The sequence below is a fragment of the Plodia interpunctella genome, chromosome 15 (genome assembly GCF_027563975.2).
Source record: "Plodia interpunctella isolate USDA-ARS_2022_Savannah chromosome 15, ilPloInte3.2, whole genome shotgun sequence".
NCBI classification, from domain to species: Eukaryota; Metazoa; Arthropoda; class Insecta; order Lepidoptera; family Pyralidae; genus Plodia; species Plodia interpunctella.
In genome coordinates this window covers 3,552,843-3,569,750 of record NC_071308.1, presented here as the reverse complement: position 1 = coordinate 3,569,750, position 16,908 = coordinate 3,552,843, and the positions used below count along the sequence as shown (strand labels likewise).

General features: G+C 34.8%; 2 protein-coding genes across 2 annotated transcripts; one reads left to right on the top strand and one right to left on the bottom strand.

The window, feature by feature from the left end:
* The first annotated feature begins 108 nt into the window (after positions 1–108).
* Vps33B (Vacuolar protein sorting 33B) lies at positions 109–2,637 on the top strand. The gene is made up of 2 exons (XM_053755445.2): positions 109–468; positions 552–2,637. The coding sequence occupies exons 1-2, from the start codon at positions 311–313 to the stop codon at positions 2,344–2,346; spliced, it is 1,953 nt and encodes a 650-aa protein (XP_053611420.1). The 5' UTR covers positions 109–310; the 3' UTR covers positions 2,347–2,637.
* On the bottom strand, positions 2,574–16,764 carry Pi3K59F (Phosphatidylinositol 3-kinase 59F). Its single transcript, XM_053755442.2, has 17 exons — positions 16,571–16,764; positions 15,671–15,859; positions 15,038–15,194; positions 13,809–13,946; positions 13,432–13,554; positions 12,551–12,646; positions 11,950–12,122; positions 11,156–11,223; positions 8,357–8,462; positions 7,735–7,841; positions 7,245–7,346; positions 6,867–6,987; positions 5,799–5,995; positions 4,575–5,207; positions 4,026–4,239; positions 3,274–3,381; positions 2,574–2,993 (listed from the first exon to the last, which is right to left on the bottom strand). Exons 1-17 carry the CDS (start codon positions 16,639–16,641, stop codon positions 2,870–2,872), a joined length of 2,727 nt encoding a protein of 908 aa, XP_053611417.1. The 5' UTR covers positions 16,642–16,764; the 3' UTR covers positions 2,574–2,869.
* Between the last annotated feature and the right edge of the window lie 144 nt (positions 16,765–16,908).

Genomic DNA, 16,908 nt, shown 5'->3' with positions numbered 1-16,908 from the left:
ACGATTTTTTTATCATTAAGTATATAAACAAATTGAGGCCGTTGTACAAGTAGTATTTGCCTTCGGTTCAGAAAAAAAATCACTGTAGTTGACATAACTGTCATTAATTATTGTTTTGGTTGCTTTGCTTGCTTGTTGTACCTATACCTATTGATTGTATTTTGATATTCATTAGGCTATTTTTATGTTAACACCAAGGAAAATATATGGCAAATTGTGTTTTTTTGCCATAATCTAATATATGAGAAGAAATCAATCAATATACTAACTACGAGATTTTGTTAATTTTAGTAGCTTACATTCTAAAAACATGGATCATCCCTTGTCGTTGAAATTATCGTCTTTAAGTTTAATATCTCAATGTAAACTGCAGAATATTCTTGCATTATGTGGCGATAAAAAGGATCTCATAATTGATCCAATTTTGATTAAACCTTTAGAAAGAATTTGCGGCGTAAGTTGGCTGAGGTAAGCTATGTATTATTTGAACTACATGCTATATATACTATCCGATTATTTTAGTAATACATTTACTATTTGTACTTTTTCAGACAACTTGGTATTGATAAAATATACAAAATGGATCCACAACTCGGAACTACAGCCAATATAAATAGAGTTTACTTCATTCCTTCTTGTGTTCACAAATATAAATGTGTGCTGGACCAAATTGCATCATTGATAAGCCAGAATGCATCATTAGAAGAACTGGAGTGTTTTCACATAATAATTGTTCCCAAAGCCATTGATTCCTATGTTTCTATACTTGAAAGTAGGGGTCTTTTTGGTACTGTTACATTGCATTCATTTTCATGGGAATTAATGGTTCTAGATGAACAATTGATTAGCTTAGAATTACCATTCCTCTACAAACAGTTATTTGTTGATCAGGACCAATCATTATTGTCTAGCATTTCCATGTCACTTTGGAGTTTATTCCATGTGATTGGACGACCTAAAATCATGTTATCTGTTGGAAAGTTGTCTGCTAGTGCTCTAGATATTTTGGAACTTTATAAGGAAACATACTCCAGAGAGTTCATGAATACTAATAGCTCAGAAGAAATAGGAGCAGTGATATTACTGGACAGAAATCAAGATTATCCAACAACCTTACTAACCCCAGCAACATATAGTGGACTTTTGAGTGAACTTTTCAAGATTAATTGTGGATATTTAGACCTGAATGTCAAAGAAACAAAGCTAAAAATGGGAAAATTAGACTTTGGCTTTAAGAATGAAGAAGCACCCTCTAAGAACACAGTCATGCCTTTGGATAGTTCTATAGATACTCTTTATGGAGAGATTAAACATAGGCATTTTTCTGAAGTGCTGAGTGTGTTGAGTTCAAAAGCAAAGCTGTTAAAGAACGAGGATATAAAGGCTCTGGGTATACAGGAAATAAAACATTTTGTTACTACAAAACTACAACAAGTGGCATTATTCAAACAAAGTTTGGTAAACCATGTGTTAGCATGTGAAACTATAATATCAGAAATGAGTAACAAGTTTGAGAACTTAAAGGAGACTGAAACTGATATGTTGAACAACAGAAATAAGAAATCTAACTTCACGTTTGTGGATGAAAACTTTGGCACTGATATCCATATATACAATAGTTTGCGTCTCATGTGTTTATTAAGTTTGACACAAGGTTTAACTTATGATGAGTATAACTCTCTTGTTAGTAAATATTTGATAGCTTTTGGTTATAAGTATTTGTATATTTTCAACAATTTAATGAATGCAGGTTTGTTGATTCAACCTTCAAGTCCAAAGCTGTCTTTGAACTTGAAATCTAATTTAAGTAATCTCAGGGACACATTGCAATGGCAGAGTGCTTTCCAGTCAACTGCAAAACAGTTGAAGCAGTTGCCATCTCAGCCTGATAAAGTTGGGAAATCATCTCCTAGCTATGTGTTCAATGGTGGATATGTTCCATTGGCCGCAACACTGTGTAACACAGTATTGACATCTGAATCTCTTTATGAAGTTATCACTAAATTGTCAGCACTATCTGAATTGAAAGTTGGAGGGAAAATTGTGGACCAACTCAAAGTTGGAGTGGAGACTTTGAATGAAAAGTTAGCCAATTTGAAGCTTCAGACTGACTTTGAATTTGGTTGTAAGGATTCTAAAAGCTTGATGAAGCTATTGAAAAATGACCCCAATTTAGGCAATGTATTTCCATTGAAGCCCAAGAGTGTTTTGGTGTATGTGATTGGTGGAATAACATATGCTGAAATAGCCGCGTGTGACGTCATCCAGACCACCACAGGGAGTAAAGTATATTTGGCTAGTGACTGTGTGCTCAGCGGCAGGGACTTGATGGTAGCTTGTACATAACATAATTTAAAAAATTAAATTAGGAAATATGTATATGTAGCTGCTTTAACACATGTATAGAAAATATAAGAACAAATATTACAGTTATGAATATGGGAAAAGACAAATTGGAGAAAAAGCTAAAGATTTAAAATCTCCTTTTTTATAATGAATATAAGTTAAACTAGTCCTATAATTTTATATTATAAAATTTTCATCAAGGTATTCATGAAAGTCAAACAATTGTATTATTAAAATAGTTTTATTTATATCTGATACTTACAACATTATTATATCACAGTACAAAAATTATATGTATTTCATTTCTTACACACATATTCTGAGCAAAAATAGGGATAAATTCCCATAAAGCTTGATTACATTTTGTGGACAGAACTATTTCCTTAAACATCAAACAAATATTGATCTGGAATTATGTAATAGGCAAAAAACTAAATGTTTCAGGAACTTTAGTGTCAATGACTTAAAACGAAAAAATACATTTTGAGATTATGAACGACATCTTGTTACATAAATAAATAGGTTACTTCCGCCAATACTGAGCGAATTTGTGGAAATGCTCTACTAGAACAGCCATTACGGCTGTTACTGACATATCTAGAAGGTTCTGGAGATAGTGCACTGCTTCTTCATCACCAAGGTCCAGTCTGAAAACAATATATCTATGGAAGTACGAATTCTCCATAACTTACTCCGTTTTTTCTTACGTGACCTAACATGTATAAACAATCTTCATAGAACTTAATGTAATAAAAATGCATTTAGTAAGTACTTCGTGGAGTACCTACTAATTCCATGGACCAAACAGACATAAAAACTGACTGTCAAGAAAGTGATATAATGAAATGAGGGCGCTGTCTCCTATTGGTGTTTATCAACCAATCTTGATCATTCTATTCGGTGTTTCATAATTTAAAAGACACATACCTGAGTTTGTCCTGCACCTTCTTGACAGCCTTGTCCGGCTCTAGCGCGATGTCGGGCACGGACGCGTCCACCATTAGAGAGAACAGGTTCAGCATTAGGTTCGCGTGTCTGGAACCAATATGATCAAATATATAACTTGTCTATTTCATTCCATTCAATATTCATTTATCCAGATGACTAAATTGTATAATATATGTTATACAAGCCGACGCGAATGCGTGACCATTGCGCAATTTGTATGATAGCTTTTATAAACCGCAATGAAAACCAACAATGTATACTGAATTTGGCAAACTGTTCGAGAACAATGTGGAGCCAGTATAAGGTAAGGTGTATATATATATAAAACCTTGCGGTACTTACTGACTCACAGACAACGTACAGTCGAAACTACTAGGCGTAGGAAGCTGAAATTTTACATGTAGGTTCCTTGGGGAGTGGTGGTGAGCACAAAGAGAGGATTTTTGGAAATTCTACCCCGAAGGGGGTGAAAGGGGGAAAAACGTTTATATGAAAGTTCTACACCGTTGAATTTAGTGTTTTGAAAATTGGATTTTGGTTGTTTACAACAGATTAATGAATAAGTTTTAAAATTTTCTGAAAATTAACCCTCAACCCCTACAAAAGGGGGGTGAAACATTGTAAGGAACTTAATACAACTTTCAAAATAAAAAGCTGAAAATTGCTAAACATACTCTTCATCATTTTTCTTAAAGAATGCCAGAGTAATAAAATATAAATAAATAAGCAACCTTCTAAGATGCAAGAAGGCGGTGTAGCACTGTTTCCTGAACTCGTGGTAGTGTTCGGAGTGCACGCCGCCCATGGCCTCCACCATCTCCTTGCTGAGCTTCATGGGCGGCGGCAGCGGCTTGGGGTCGCGGCCCAGGATGTAGCCGAAGTCGATGTGGAACAGCGCGCCCGCGCGCGTCAGCAGCAGGTTGTCCAGGTGCCGGTCGCCCACGCCTGAACACCATATTTCTATTAGTCACTATCTTACTAGTCAAATCTGATATTACGGTCCATTTTTCTTTTTCTTCTTGTAGTCGAATCGATACTAATATTATAAATTCGCATTAATAATATTAATAATTAAATAAAGTAATTCTGTCTGTTTATCTGTTTTTCGCTTTCACGGCTAAACCGATGGACCGATTTTAATGAAATTTGGAATGTCGCACACACACACGTCCCCAATTCAAACAAAGGCTACTTTTTTTCTCAAAAATCAAATTATTACAATGAGAGATGAAAGTTTGTATGAACGGGAAACTTAAAATAGTGTGCATGATAACACTTACCAAGTAAATAAGTGATCACGCAATACCCCGCACAACTCCTGATATATGTGTCCATAGTTTCAGGCTTAATCCCATACGGGGCTCCTTCACAAGGGTTGTATTTCCTAAAGAAATTCTGTATGCTGCCTTCCGTCGCCAAAGCCTCAGCCACCGTCACTGACTCAATAAACTGTAAGAAACCATGCTTCGAACTCGTCGCTAATACTTTATATGGTGTTAACTTCAAATCTAAGTTTTCTCGTCTTAATAATTTGTCCATTAGAGTAATCATTTGTAGGATTAGTTGGTCTTGGCGCAAATCGTCGCCGTGTTTGAAGATTGCTTCGTATTCGATTCCCTCTGTGGTTAAAAATGTCAGTTTTGAAGGCATTAGGGCTGATTTGAACAGGCTGGCTTTTTTGGCGACGATTCCTTTGATCGTTACGTTAGGGTCTAGTGGGAAAGGCATGGGTTCGAAGTTGGTAAAGTTGAATTTGAAGGCATCAGGATCGGCTAGGAGTTGTTGCAGGCGTTCCGCCTTTTTGTTCCGGTTGCCACTTTCACGGGTGACAGTTTTGATAAGTTTCACAAGTTTGTCTATGAAGAGTTGTTGGCGAGCGAGGAACGAACGAGTGCGCTGGTGGTCTGTGTTACCTGAAATGTTGTAAGCAGTTTATATTGTTGTTATACGATTAAAAAATATGTAAAGCAATAAAATCAAATCATAGTAACACAGTAACAACTGCAAAATTCATTATTTTCGAATCAACGTAAAAAAAATTAGAAATTCGTAGCGTATATAACTTTTATTCACACTTACATTTAGTAAGTATCAGCTGAGGAAGTTTTATTAAGCAACGTTCCCGTTACTTCACTATTAAAGCTCCCCTACATACCAAAATTTTTGCTATCCACGCCCAGTAGTTACGTCTACGCATTGGATAATTAACTACGGAAGACTTATATTTTGATTAACGATTGTTATGAATGATAATCAAAAAATCTACGGCAATAAACTAGGTGTCTATAACGTTAACATTCTCTGGTGGGATAATACAGATCATCATCAGCCATTGCCCCTACCGGAGCAGTTCGAGATAATACATTTTTGGTCATCCATTCCACGACCAGCCATAGCGAAAGTAACTTATATCGCAGGCCGAGTGCACTAGCCACTGAACCATCGAACTTCGCATATATAAATTAAAATTTAGGGCAATAAAATCGAAAGAGGTAAATATTAACCTTTAGCCAGCCGCATGGAGAAGCTCCTCATGACGGTGAGGTACATGCTGCGGTGCTGCAGGTCCTGCGGCGCGTCGCGGTCCTCGCACTCGCACAGCAGGTACCAGTACAAATAATTGGCCAACGAACTGTTGTTACATGCGCGGGAGATCAGGAAGGTTGCCAAGTTTAGACGCTCTTCCGAATCTGAACTCGTTCTGAAATTAAATTAAAAAAAAAAATATATATATAATACAATTAGTAATTAATATTTGTTGCATAAAGAGAGAAATACACAAAAAATTAAAGGCGGTCTTATCGCTAAAAATATCTTCTTGTCAATGTTAGGTTGGGAGAGCTAAGAAAAAAGGTTTGACGTGGGAAATTAATCGATGAAAGTGGAATAATTCTTTTGCAACTGGTTAGCAAAAGTCATTACCTTTCGAGACTCGAATTCCAATTAAATTGAATTCCATTCCAATTGAAAATCCGACACCAGTGTTTTTGTTATAAAAACTCGATAAGAAGTTAACAAACGAGAAGTAATAGTCTCTAGTAAAGGGTTAGGAAAGTATAGTTAGCAAATGAACGAATGAATAAATACCTTAATGTAGGTATACATTAAGATTTTCGTTCGTTCTAAAGAACCCAGAAATATTAAGAATTAGATTACATTTAATCTAGACAATAATATGTTAACTTGTTCATTACAATACAAAACCATAATATTTATTAGTTTAGTTTAGATAAGAAAAGTACTTAAAATGCTTTTGAAATAAAATCTATGATTATTTTAAACTTACACAATGAATCTGGAATAATACAAAAATAAATCAAATCATGATCAAGGATAAGTTAGATAAATAGAATTCTTAAACGTAACTTTTATTTTATGTATGTTTGTTATGTTGTGTACATAAATGGTTTACAACTAGGGATGCGAACGACAGTGCAAGTGGAGACAAAAAGTAGGAAAGTGGATCCTGAACGCCAAAGCTCAACGGCTGTGTAAGAAACCGTGATAACGCTCAGATGAGAGTTGTGTACATAAATATATAAATCAAAGAAAAATAAACCTTAAGCACTTACGAATAAGCGTCAGTATCGGCGTGGCTGGCCACTAAGGTTTCTTCAGCGGCCGACGCGGCCTCGTCCACGGGCTCCGAGCGGCGGCTGGAGATCGACGACGTCAACTCACTATTCGTCAGCACTGGAAATCATTCGGTTAAGCTTTAATGTACATGTTTACTAATGCATACATATATTTTTATATGTACACTATACAGGTATTTTTCTATTTTTATGCTCTTTTTTCTTAATAAATAATGCCTTATTACAGACATGTCGATAACCAAAGCTAATGGACAAGGCAATAAACTATTATTGTAGTGGCCACTAGGCCACACAGTGAGAAACAAATAATGGTGCTAAGGATATTTTCTCATCCATTATTATCGCCACATGTACCTGAAGCTGAGAGTAGACTAGCCTGGCTTCCTCGCTGGCTCTGCATCAGTTTCCCGTCAGATTCGTATGGCGTGTCCTTACTGCCGCACAATCGGGAATACTCTGAAACAATCATTAACTAGAAATAGGAGGTTCTTAATATCTTTTAAATAATAGATTTCGAAACAATTACATAAAGAAGTTTTGATTACCTTTCACATACTGTCGTTTATCAACCAATCATAACCATTATATTGGTATTGCAATGGGAAAACTAGTTAGTTAAAAATCCGTTTTCTAGACAATTTGGTAACATCATGGCTTTATATATTTAATCTTAGCTTGTATTATAATCTACTTGCATATCTGATCAAACTTATCTGGTTCAGTGTGTGCGTCGCTACTGTTGAATAAAGTGAGTTTTTTAAATTGAATTTTGAAAGCAAATTTGATCACCGCGTCAAGTGTGGTGAAAACAATATATACCTATATTGTTTACTTAGAAGCTAACCTTCATGTATTTCCATGAAATCTTCGTATTTCAGCGCTTGTACCAGCTGCAACAAATACAGAAGCAGGTCTTCGTCGGGCGCTTGTTTTAAACGAGATATAGCGTACCTGAAAAGACACGTTACGAATTATAAACTGATCAACATTTTTATACTTTGTTTTAAGAAATAAGTCTCGCTGTTCAGCGAGCTAACGCTGCCAGTATTGTTGCATTTCTGCATGGAATATTACTATTTTCTACGAATTTCCGAAGTTTTTTTTAATGAACTTTTTATTGTACTGCACACTCGAGTTATTGCTGTGATGAAATAATATCGAGAATACATAATATATTTTACTTATTTCAAACAAAATATATAACACCTAAAACCATGTAACAGTTTATCACGGCGATAATGTTGTTTCATAAGTAAATAGGACAAATAAATGTCCTGCCGTGGATGTTGTACGAGAACGAGTACTAAGGGATAAGAACCTTCTTGCCAACATTTCCAAAAAGCTTTGACATCAAGCATGCGGCTGGTGTCAAGATTAATATTTTTACGCGTCTTTAGGTATAATGTATAAGAAATACGCGAGGACGTTATATGTATAGAGTTTCAGACAGACGTCGATAAACTCACTTCCTGACAGCTGGGTGTGTGAATTTAGGTGTGAGTAGTTCCAGAGCGTCTTCCACGTCCATCGGTGCCCATTGCTTCATCATAGCCAACGCCTGCCGCACCTCCGCTGTAATATTTCAACAATAACAATTTAACAAAACAACTATGGGTGCCAGAAAGTCGTAGGGGAAGATCGCGTAAGAGGCGAGATGACTTGGATGATTACCTGCGATGGTGGCAGGTGCAGTCAATAGAATTTTTTGGAAGAATGAAGGCCTTTGCCCAGCTTTGAAAAAAAAAGAACATTTTTGGCCGCGGCGTGGGCCGGTTAACACCCGTCTTGAAATAAGTCTTCTAAAAGACTGAAACTATAGTCGATAATCACACGTGAGTGAATAATATAAATTATTTTCTGATTTTTCTCTCACTACCGAAAGTTTGGCTGTCGTTTATCCATATACAGTTAAGTATTAGACTTGTAAATACTTATGTTTGCTTGTTTCCAATAACTTTATTATACGAAATAAGAACATAAAACTAATACAAGATACATATACAAAGGCGGACTTATCCCATATATCTTTTACAGTCAACCGGCGATAGGTTATCGTTTATGGGCAATAACCATATTATTCAGTATTAGCTGCGCCCCGAGGCTTGGCTCACGTGGGAATTTCGGGATAAAAATAAGTACCCTGTGTTATTCCAGGTTATATTCCACACGTGTACCAAATTTTATAACAAACCGTCCAGTAGAATTTGTATAAAAACTTACCTAAGGTAAAATAAATGAAAGGGTTTTACGGTAATCGCTCGATGAGAGAGAAAGGAAACTATGCCTTACTACGAAGAAGAGAAGGTTTGTTTTAACTTGTGTTTAGTGAACACATGTAAAAATATTTTACAAGTTATCCAAGGGCAATATTATATGAAACATGTAACTAGTTGGACCGTGATCAATCACTTAACTTTATCGTCCCACACTTGTCCGTAAAATTATTATGAAATTTTAAATAAGCATTTATTTCGACGGAAATTTGAGGCTAATTAAGTATAAGGCACAAGTGTTAAAATATATAAAAGTGGGTAATTCTCGCCGCTAGCAACTAAAATCAGACGGTTACGTTCTAAAAAATGTAAAAAATCATACCTATATATTTTAAAACAAACCTCATAATAAAAAGAACTAGATCAGATAATTAATTTGTTTAGCAGGTAGCTAAGATGGCACAGATGAATGTGATATATAAGTAGTCAAGGTAACTTTAAGGATATATTTCATAGCAATGTTCGGATTAATCCTTGTTTTTAATTTAATAAATTAATTTAATTAATCATCAACTTGAACTAAGTATTGCAAAATTTCATCTAATCGCGATGCATAGAGGTCTATGCAAGATAACTTGACAAGCGCTTGGCTGTTAATGATATATGTACCTAATTCCTAAACAAATACTACATAGTGAAAACAGAAAAAATCGACTTACATGTTTCTACATTTTTCTTGACCATTGTATCACACGCACGATTATGAAACTGAATGCACACAAACTGGAGTATTTTCGTTTGTTCAGTCAGCGTGAAACGCGAGCATGATATGGTTCAGAAAATGTAGCGTTCTAACATAACTTATTTTCGCTACTTGAAAGGTTTTAACACATGAAAAGACTCAAAAACGTAACTCAAAATTAACACAAGTTTAATAATCTAAAAACAAAAAGTTCATAATTTTCACTCTGTCCTAATGTATCAATTTATGTCACGAAAGTACAGAAAATACAGAAATGATTTGCATTCACAATGACTTGTACATACGATAAAAAAAATAAAAAATTAACCGCGGTCCAGTAAAGCTGTGATTGCACTGACGCAAATTTGCCTGCCAAAACGTTACAAATAACCATTATGAAATGCTGCGAACAAATGGGCGCGAAAACGTTGACCTTGTACGGTATTTACGACAACAAATAATATTCGATTCATTGACGACATTTAATTGTTTAATTTAGTGTTTAGACAGAGTTAATTTAGTGTTTAGACATAAAAGTTTATTTTTTATACATTTTATTGATATAACTGTAACGGGTGATGTCAAAATAATTATATAATGGTTACATTATATCACTGTAACATGTACAAAATATCGTTTTGGAACTGCAGTTAAAATACACGGTTGATATATATGTATAGACGCGTGTTGCCGTTAGGGCGACACCTTTATAATGTTGTAAAACGAGATTGTTGTAATGCAAGTACAAGTGCGTCTTTAAAGTCATGTTACGGGTCGAGGCTTGTCGCCGGGCGAAGGTTTTAATTATGCACTGGTTACGACATACTACATTTATTTTTATGTTACCAAGAGCATTTTCGATTCTTATCATATTGGTTGTTAGGTATTGTAAAAAATATTATTTCTTCTTCTTGTCCTTTACTGAATCCCATTTTAAATAAAATATCTCATTTTAAATAGCGTATTATGTATTTTATTGAAAAATTCAATATTTTTAATTTTTCCGAAAAAAAAGATAATTGAAAAATGAAAAATGTTGGGTGACCAACCGATTTTGTGCAATTTATTTGGGTGAATAATTGACTCGTCTATTATATATATTTATAATTTTTCCTATGCTTTTTTTGAAACGACTTTTTTCCAAAATTCTTTATGAAATATTTTGTCTTGACAAAAACTGAATATTGAACTATTTCCTGCTTGTTTCAACGATAGTATAGACATAGTTATATAGCCTAATATGTGTATTCGCGTGTTATTTTATTATGTATATACTGTTATGATTAATTAGGATACATATTTATGCTTACCGGGCCGGTTCCAGTTGACACACTCCAGGAATTTGGTCAGCGCGCGCCGATGCGACGACAGGTAAAACCTGAGGGTATCATTGGTTAATGGTACGCTGCATTAGTACAATAGTGTCAGTCATACTGGAGATCCAAATAAAGCAATTTGCAGGTGACATTTATTGTGTACGGTAATGATATGACATGACAGTTCTATACAAAATACATACTTAAATTTTCCGATATAATAGAGAATGTAAAATGTGCGCTTTTGTATGAAATGGTATCTCACGGGCTTGAAAAAGGTATTATGACGTTTATTCAGCCCCTTGGACTATGATTGTATTTATTAATTTATTTTCAGTGAGAGTTGCTGAATCACAGCCGAATCCATTGTTTTTTATGTTTGTTTTGAATCCCTGGACTTCGGGGTATCATTGCGGGAGGATGAGAGAGAAAAACAAACGCACATATCACAGCAAACTTTACATGAACTCAGCAAACTCCAATAATATAAAGATAAAAGTAAGTCTATCTTCTTGAAATTTAAACGTTTAGTTAGGGGTATGGGGAAGGAAATTTATTTAAAAAGTACTTTTCTCCGGGCAAACTCATGCTGGCGAAGCCACCTGTAAGGTTAATACAGATAGGCCGTAGGGCTAAGTACGCATTTGACATATCGCTATCGAGATGATTCGAAGTGAGGCGCTGCAAACCAATCACATTGCGGGTGTGGTTGTCGTTGCGTCACATTGGGCCACTGTGATTGGTTAGCCACGTCGTAATAGCAACGCACACTGATCTAGACGACAGACCTGAACTTCCACAGCAGGTCTTGGTCAGCGGCGGCGAGGGGCTGGGCGGGGGGCGAGGCTACGATGGCGGACAGCTGGTCGCGCTCGGACGCCGTCGGCTTCGCGTCCCGCCCCGACACGCCGGACCGCAGCGAACGCGCCAGTCGGTGTTGCTTACTCTCCACCAGATTTTCCTGGCAGAATACAACAATTTCGATGACGATTTTCCCTTCTTTTTTTCCGTAGTTCCATTTGATGTCTCATTGATGGGACGATGGAAGAAAATAATTTAACCGTAGACTATTTTAATGTATGTTAACACCAATTTCATATACTCATGTTTTATGCTAATTATTTTATCATTTTTCAACTGTCCCCATCCCTATGTGTCTTCAAATCTTGCAAGTTCAATTTCACTTAAGTACTTCCTAACTTTATAATTTTCTATTAGACACACTTGCCACAATTTCATAAAAAGAAAACGTTGTAAATTGGGATTTTGTATAATTAGTGTGTAGCATAATCTCCTGTGGTTTTTTCTTTGTTTTCACTATTAATTTAAATTGATTAAATGCGACGGTGGTTAAAATACCATTTGTCTTTTTTGGTGTAATTAATTTACCTGTAATATTTCGTAGTCAGGTACAGTGACAATGTCCGCTTGGGCACGGAACTGATACATTTCGTCGCCATCTTGTTCGTAGTAAACAACTGCGTGCTGAAAATAAAATTTAACTATTTTTTCTTTCTTTTGTGTGTTATTGCTAACACTTGTGTCAGATTTTATTTAAGTCGCCCAAAGGCATCCGACATGAATGAACTAGGTACTTACATGAGTCAGATTGGTACAAACTAATTTAACTGTTAAAATTATGCTACGCTAATAAAGCGTTAATATTTGAATTATGATTTTTTATCTTAATAAAACGAATACTGAACTAGGTTACTACTCGTATAACAGATACACAAATGTGTCAGTGATAAGACAAAGAATATGTATATTATGCTCGTATCTTGCAAAAAGTAACGGTAATATTTCAAAGATACTTAAACTAATATTTCAGGAAGTATTTGAAGTTTATGTGTACAATCTTGCGTTTAATTTTATGGTTAAGACACACAAACATAATATACAGATAAGAAAAAAACGTAATAAATTTATTAATATCATAATAACATACACGTCATATCTTGTATTGATTTTAATTTGTGTTATTTTCGTACAACAGTTATTCACAAACAAATATTACAAACGAATCTGTAATCCACTAGGTCTTACAGCACAAATGGTGAATTATCAAAATTGGTGAATCCAAAGGTCTCACTTAATAAGCTATATACAACATATTTTTAAAATTCTTTCACGGTAGCTAAATTATTCCTGAGTAAATATAGTATTTCTTATCTCCCTATTCCCACGGGAGCGACACTTCGGTGCAACTAGTCCAGAATAAAATTCAAAACCCAGAGATCATAATACACACTAAATATAATATTACTTACATTGGTACCGTCAATTTGTACGGTGGGAAACTCGATCATGAGGTACATGTAGTCCGAACTTCTTTTCTCTTTTTCATTGATCATTTCTATTTCTCTGAATGTTAATCTGTCCAGCCAGTCGACCTGGGAATTAAAAGAACATATTACTTTTATTTACATACAAATACATTGGCTTCATTGAACTTTACTTTTGTTTGTTTAAAACTTGGGAATTGAGAAAAGCCTAAGTTCTTTACAATCTTCAAGATGTTGATTTTTCATATAGAAAAATATACTATGTTTATAATATAAAAGTATTATAAATTTTTTTTTCTTACCTAAAAAGAAGAAAATAAAAGAAATGGCATAAGAATAGCATTTAACTTCAGAACAAATACCTTTGGCATATGTCCATTGCGGTGTTTCTTCGCAAGTTTGCCTAGTCTTTGCATCTGCTCCTTCCCTGTGTCTGGAGCCTTCCCTGGGGTCTTCTCGCTGCCTTCCACGCCTGGCCAGACTCGCAAGTCGAACATACCCTTGACAACAACATTTATCCGTTTAAACCGGCACTTTATTGAGAAAAAATATGCTTTTACGCGCAGGCTCGTTGAATTGCCCATTTCAAAAGTTGAGAGTTAAGTTCAATTTATATCATACACATCGATCGGAATTTGAAGAGTTGAGTAATAATAAGATTTAACAACAAAAAAAAACCATTTTGTTTGGTTAAATTTTGAACATATATTGTTTTATGTCTAATTTAAATGAAAATGAATTTGAGCTCCCCCTGAAGCTGAACATTGTAGTAGAAACTCATGTGTACATAGCACAGACGCGAAATTACACTGGAGGAGTGGCGTTTTCCAGTCGCCTCGAGATAAGGTGAGAAAGGGCATTTGCATAAACAATAGCATATATATATCTGTGGGGGCAGGAACCTTCTAATGACGTAATTAGACAATCGATGCGCAATTTGTTTTGATGAATCTGATTAAATAAATTTATTTGTTCTACTGGATAAAAGTTAGAATTTTTATCATAATTTTGTTGTGAAAATTTACTACTACTACTATTAAACGTTATTAAGTCTATTATTTATCAAGTAAATATATTATGTAGTTAAAATACTACAGGTGATATATGAAATGAATAGAAAGAAACGAAACATGAGTATATAACTTTACCACATTTTAATTGAGTTTCAAGTTCAAGTAATTTTAACGATTGCAATAGCCAGGAGCCCCGAAGCATGGCGGATCTAGCTACATTTTTGGTCATCCATCCAATGGCCGGCCGGCGAAAGTTGCTTATCAGTCACTGTCACCATCACAGGCAAAAAGCGCGAACCACTGCTCTATCACACACTAGACTTATAATTTTTTGTTTTATATTTACTTTGTTATGTTGTGTACTTAAGTACAATCATGTGCAAAATATCATGTGCAACTGCATACAATTTTAGATTTATTGGAATATACAAAACAATGTGTATATGTTATGGACCAAGTTATGCAATTATGTAATGTTATATAATGCTATTATGTTCGTTAAGGCTGATGCAAGTGCTACGGCATAATAAATAATGTGGTTCATAAAATACATATAATGCACATGAATAAATACATACCTGTCGAAGCATCCCATGTTTACCGAACAGTGATATGGTCGTTCCCCCGACCACCATAACTTTGCCAGGGCCAGCACAGTCATAGATGGTCATAGCAAGGGTCGCATTGCGAGGCAGGTCACTGAAGTACACTGGCAATGTCACCCATTCGTTCCAACTGAAAAATTGTCACAAGATTAAATTGTTTATTTCACCAAAGTTACAAATACAAATGGTGAACTTACTACCATATTGGATTTTCTAGTCAATCATCAGACAAGATGAAGTAATCATGAATGCTTTTAATTATAAGTTTATTCACATAGCAAGATTTGGGATAAGTTATGTTAACCCATCTATCACACAGAATCGATACACAATTGTTTGACTGGTGTATTAGCACTGGTCCTTAAGACATTGGGAAAATTTAGCAAATTGTCTTTAACATAGTAAAAGATTATAATGTACATAGTTTAAAATTAGTCATATTGAACTTTAAATTTGTATTTTTATTTCTATGAAATAAATATTATAGCACAACTCAACAAAAGCTTAAGTAGACTTAATGCTAAGTGCCATGATTTCAAAGTAGTAAGCGGAAATGTATGGAATATGATATATATATATATGGAATATGAATATAATAGGACTTACTTCCACCTGTTAGTAAAGGCCTTGTATGAAGTAGTGACAGGTAAGGCCAGGGGCACACCATCACACAACACCTGACATGTTACATACAAATCTGAGCAACCCTCTTGGTACAGCCCTGAAAACTTCAGCATGGGGTCACACAATAGCTTGTCATATTCCGGCTTGGTGCGCTTGCCCTCTAATGTACCACTGTAAATAATAAACACAATTAAGTAATATGTGCTTAGGAGTCATCCATTAATCACATGGCTGGAAAGGGTAGTATTAGGGTAGTAAAATATCATATTATCATATTTATAATATCATTTTAAACTGAAAAGCCTTATACCTGTTTTTAAAGATAATGTAAAAAAAGATTATTCGTAGGTACTAAAAATACATGAATCACCAATGGGATTAAAAATGCAAAAATTTAAAACATGTGATTAATAGATGGGCCCTTAGTATGTATTAATTAATACACATAAACCTAAAATGCCTGTGAATGTAATATGTGAGAATATAATAGGACTACTACATATTCCCATGTGGACGTCGATGCTACTAGATAGGAAATGTTGTTGTAATTAAGAATAGGTATTATTTGGAACAGGCAATGATTTTTTGGACAATGTTAATGGTGTATTGTATCTGAGTACTAGATAATGAGAGCGGCAGTCATTTCAAAATTGGGTAAGAGCCCAATACCAACAAACAATAGGCCCTAGTAGATAAAGCGTTGAGATAGATAATATTCATTAAATAGCATTCTTCAGAAACAGTGCAAATTAATGAGAAGATTTAAGAGAAGAGACTTTATTCTATTCAGTATCCGTATTTACGTATCACGATAAAATGAAAATTAACATGATAAAATGACCACGCATCTGTTTACTTACCTTGACAGAAAAGATTACTTACATTTTTATTTCTACTTTGTAATCCAATGATGAACTGTACACGTAATAAAACTTATCGTCAATTTCATTCATGATTGCACTAGTGTATCATGAGCGACAATAATGAAAATTTCGCTAAACACAACGAAAATAAATTTCACGATTTCGAGTTCGCGATCGGGAAGAAACAACAACAAAATCGAAAAACACAATAACTGACACTGACAGCAATGTCAGGTCAACGTTTTTTTTTTAATTTCATGGCTGCATCTTTCAAAACAGCTGTCAAACAAATGCTTTTATTCTTTCTTCCTTGTGGCCATGGATGGCCTTCGTGAGTACCTACTAATAGCCATATTA

What these genes read in the sequence shown, in the direction of transcription:
- Vps33B (XM_053755445.2), top strand. Translation starts at nt 311, where the DNA reads ATGGATCATCCCTTGTCGTTGAAATTATCGTCTTTAAGTTTAATATCT. An exon ending in TGCGGCGTAAGTTGGCTGAG is followed by an intron (nt 469 to 551) that starts GTAAGCTATGTA and finishes GTACTTTTTCAG; the next exon opens with ACAACTTGGTATTGATAAAA.
- Pi3K59F (XM_053755442.2), bottom strand. Translation starts at nt 16,641, where the DNA reads ATGAATGAAATTGACGATAAGTTTTATTACGTGTACAGTTCATCATTG. An exon ending in TACAAATTGACGGTACCAAT is followed by an intron (nt 12,647 to 13,431) that starts GTAAGTAATATT and finishes TTTTATTTTCAG; the next exon opens with CACGCAGTTGTTTACTACGA. An exon ending in TTTCATGGAAATACATGAAG is followed by an intron (nt 7,347 to 7,734) that starts GTTAGCTTCTAA and finishes TGATTGTTTCAG; the next exon opens with AGTATTCCCGATTGTGCGGC.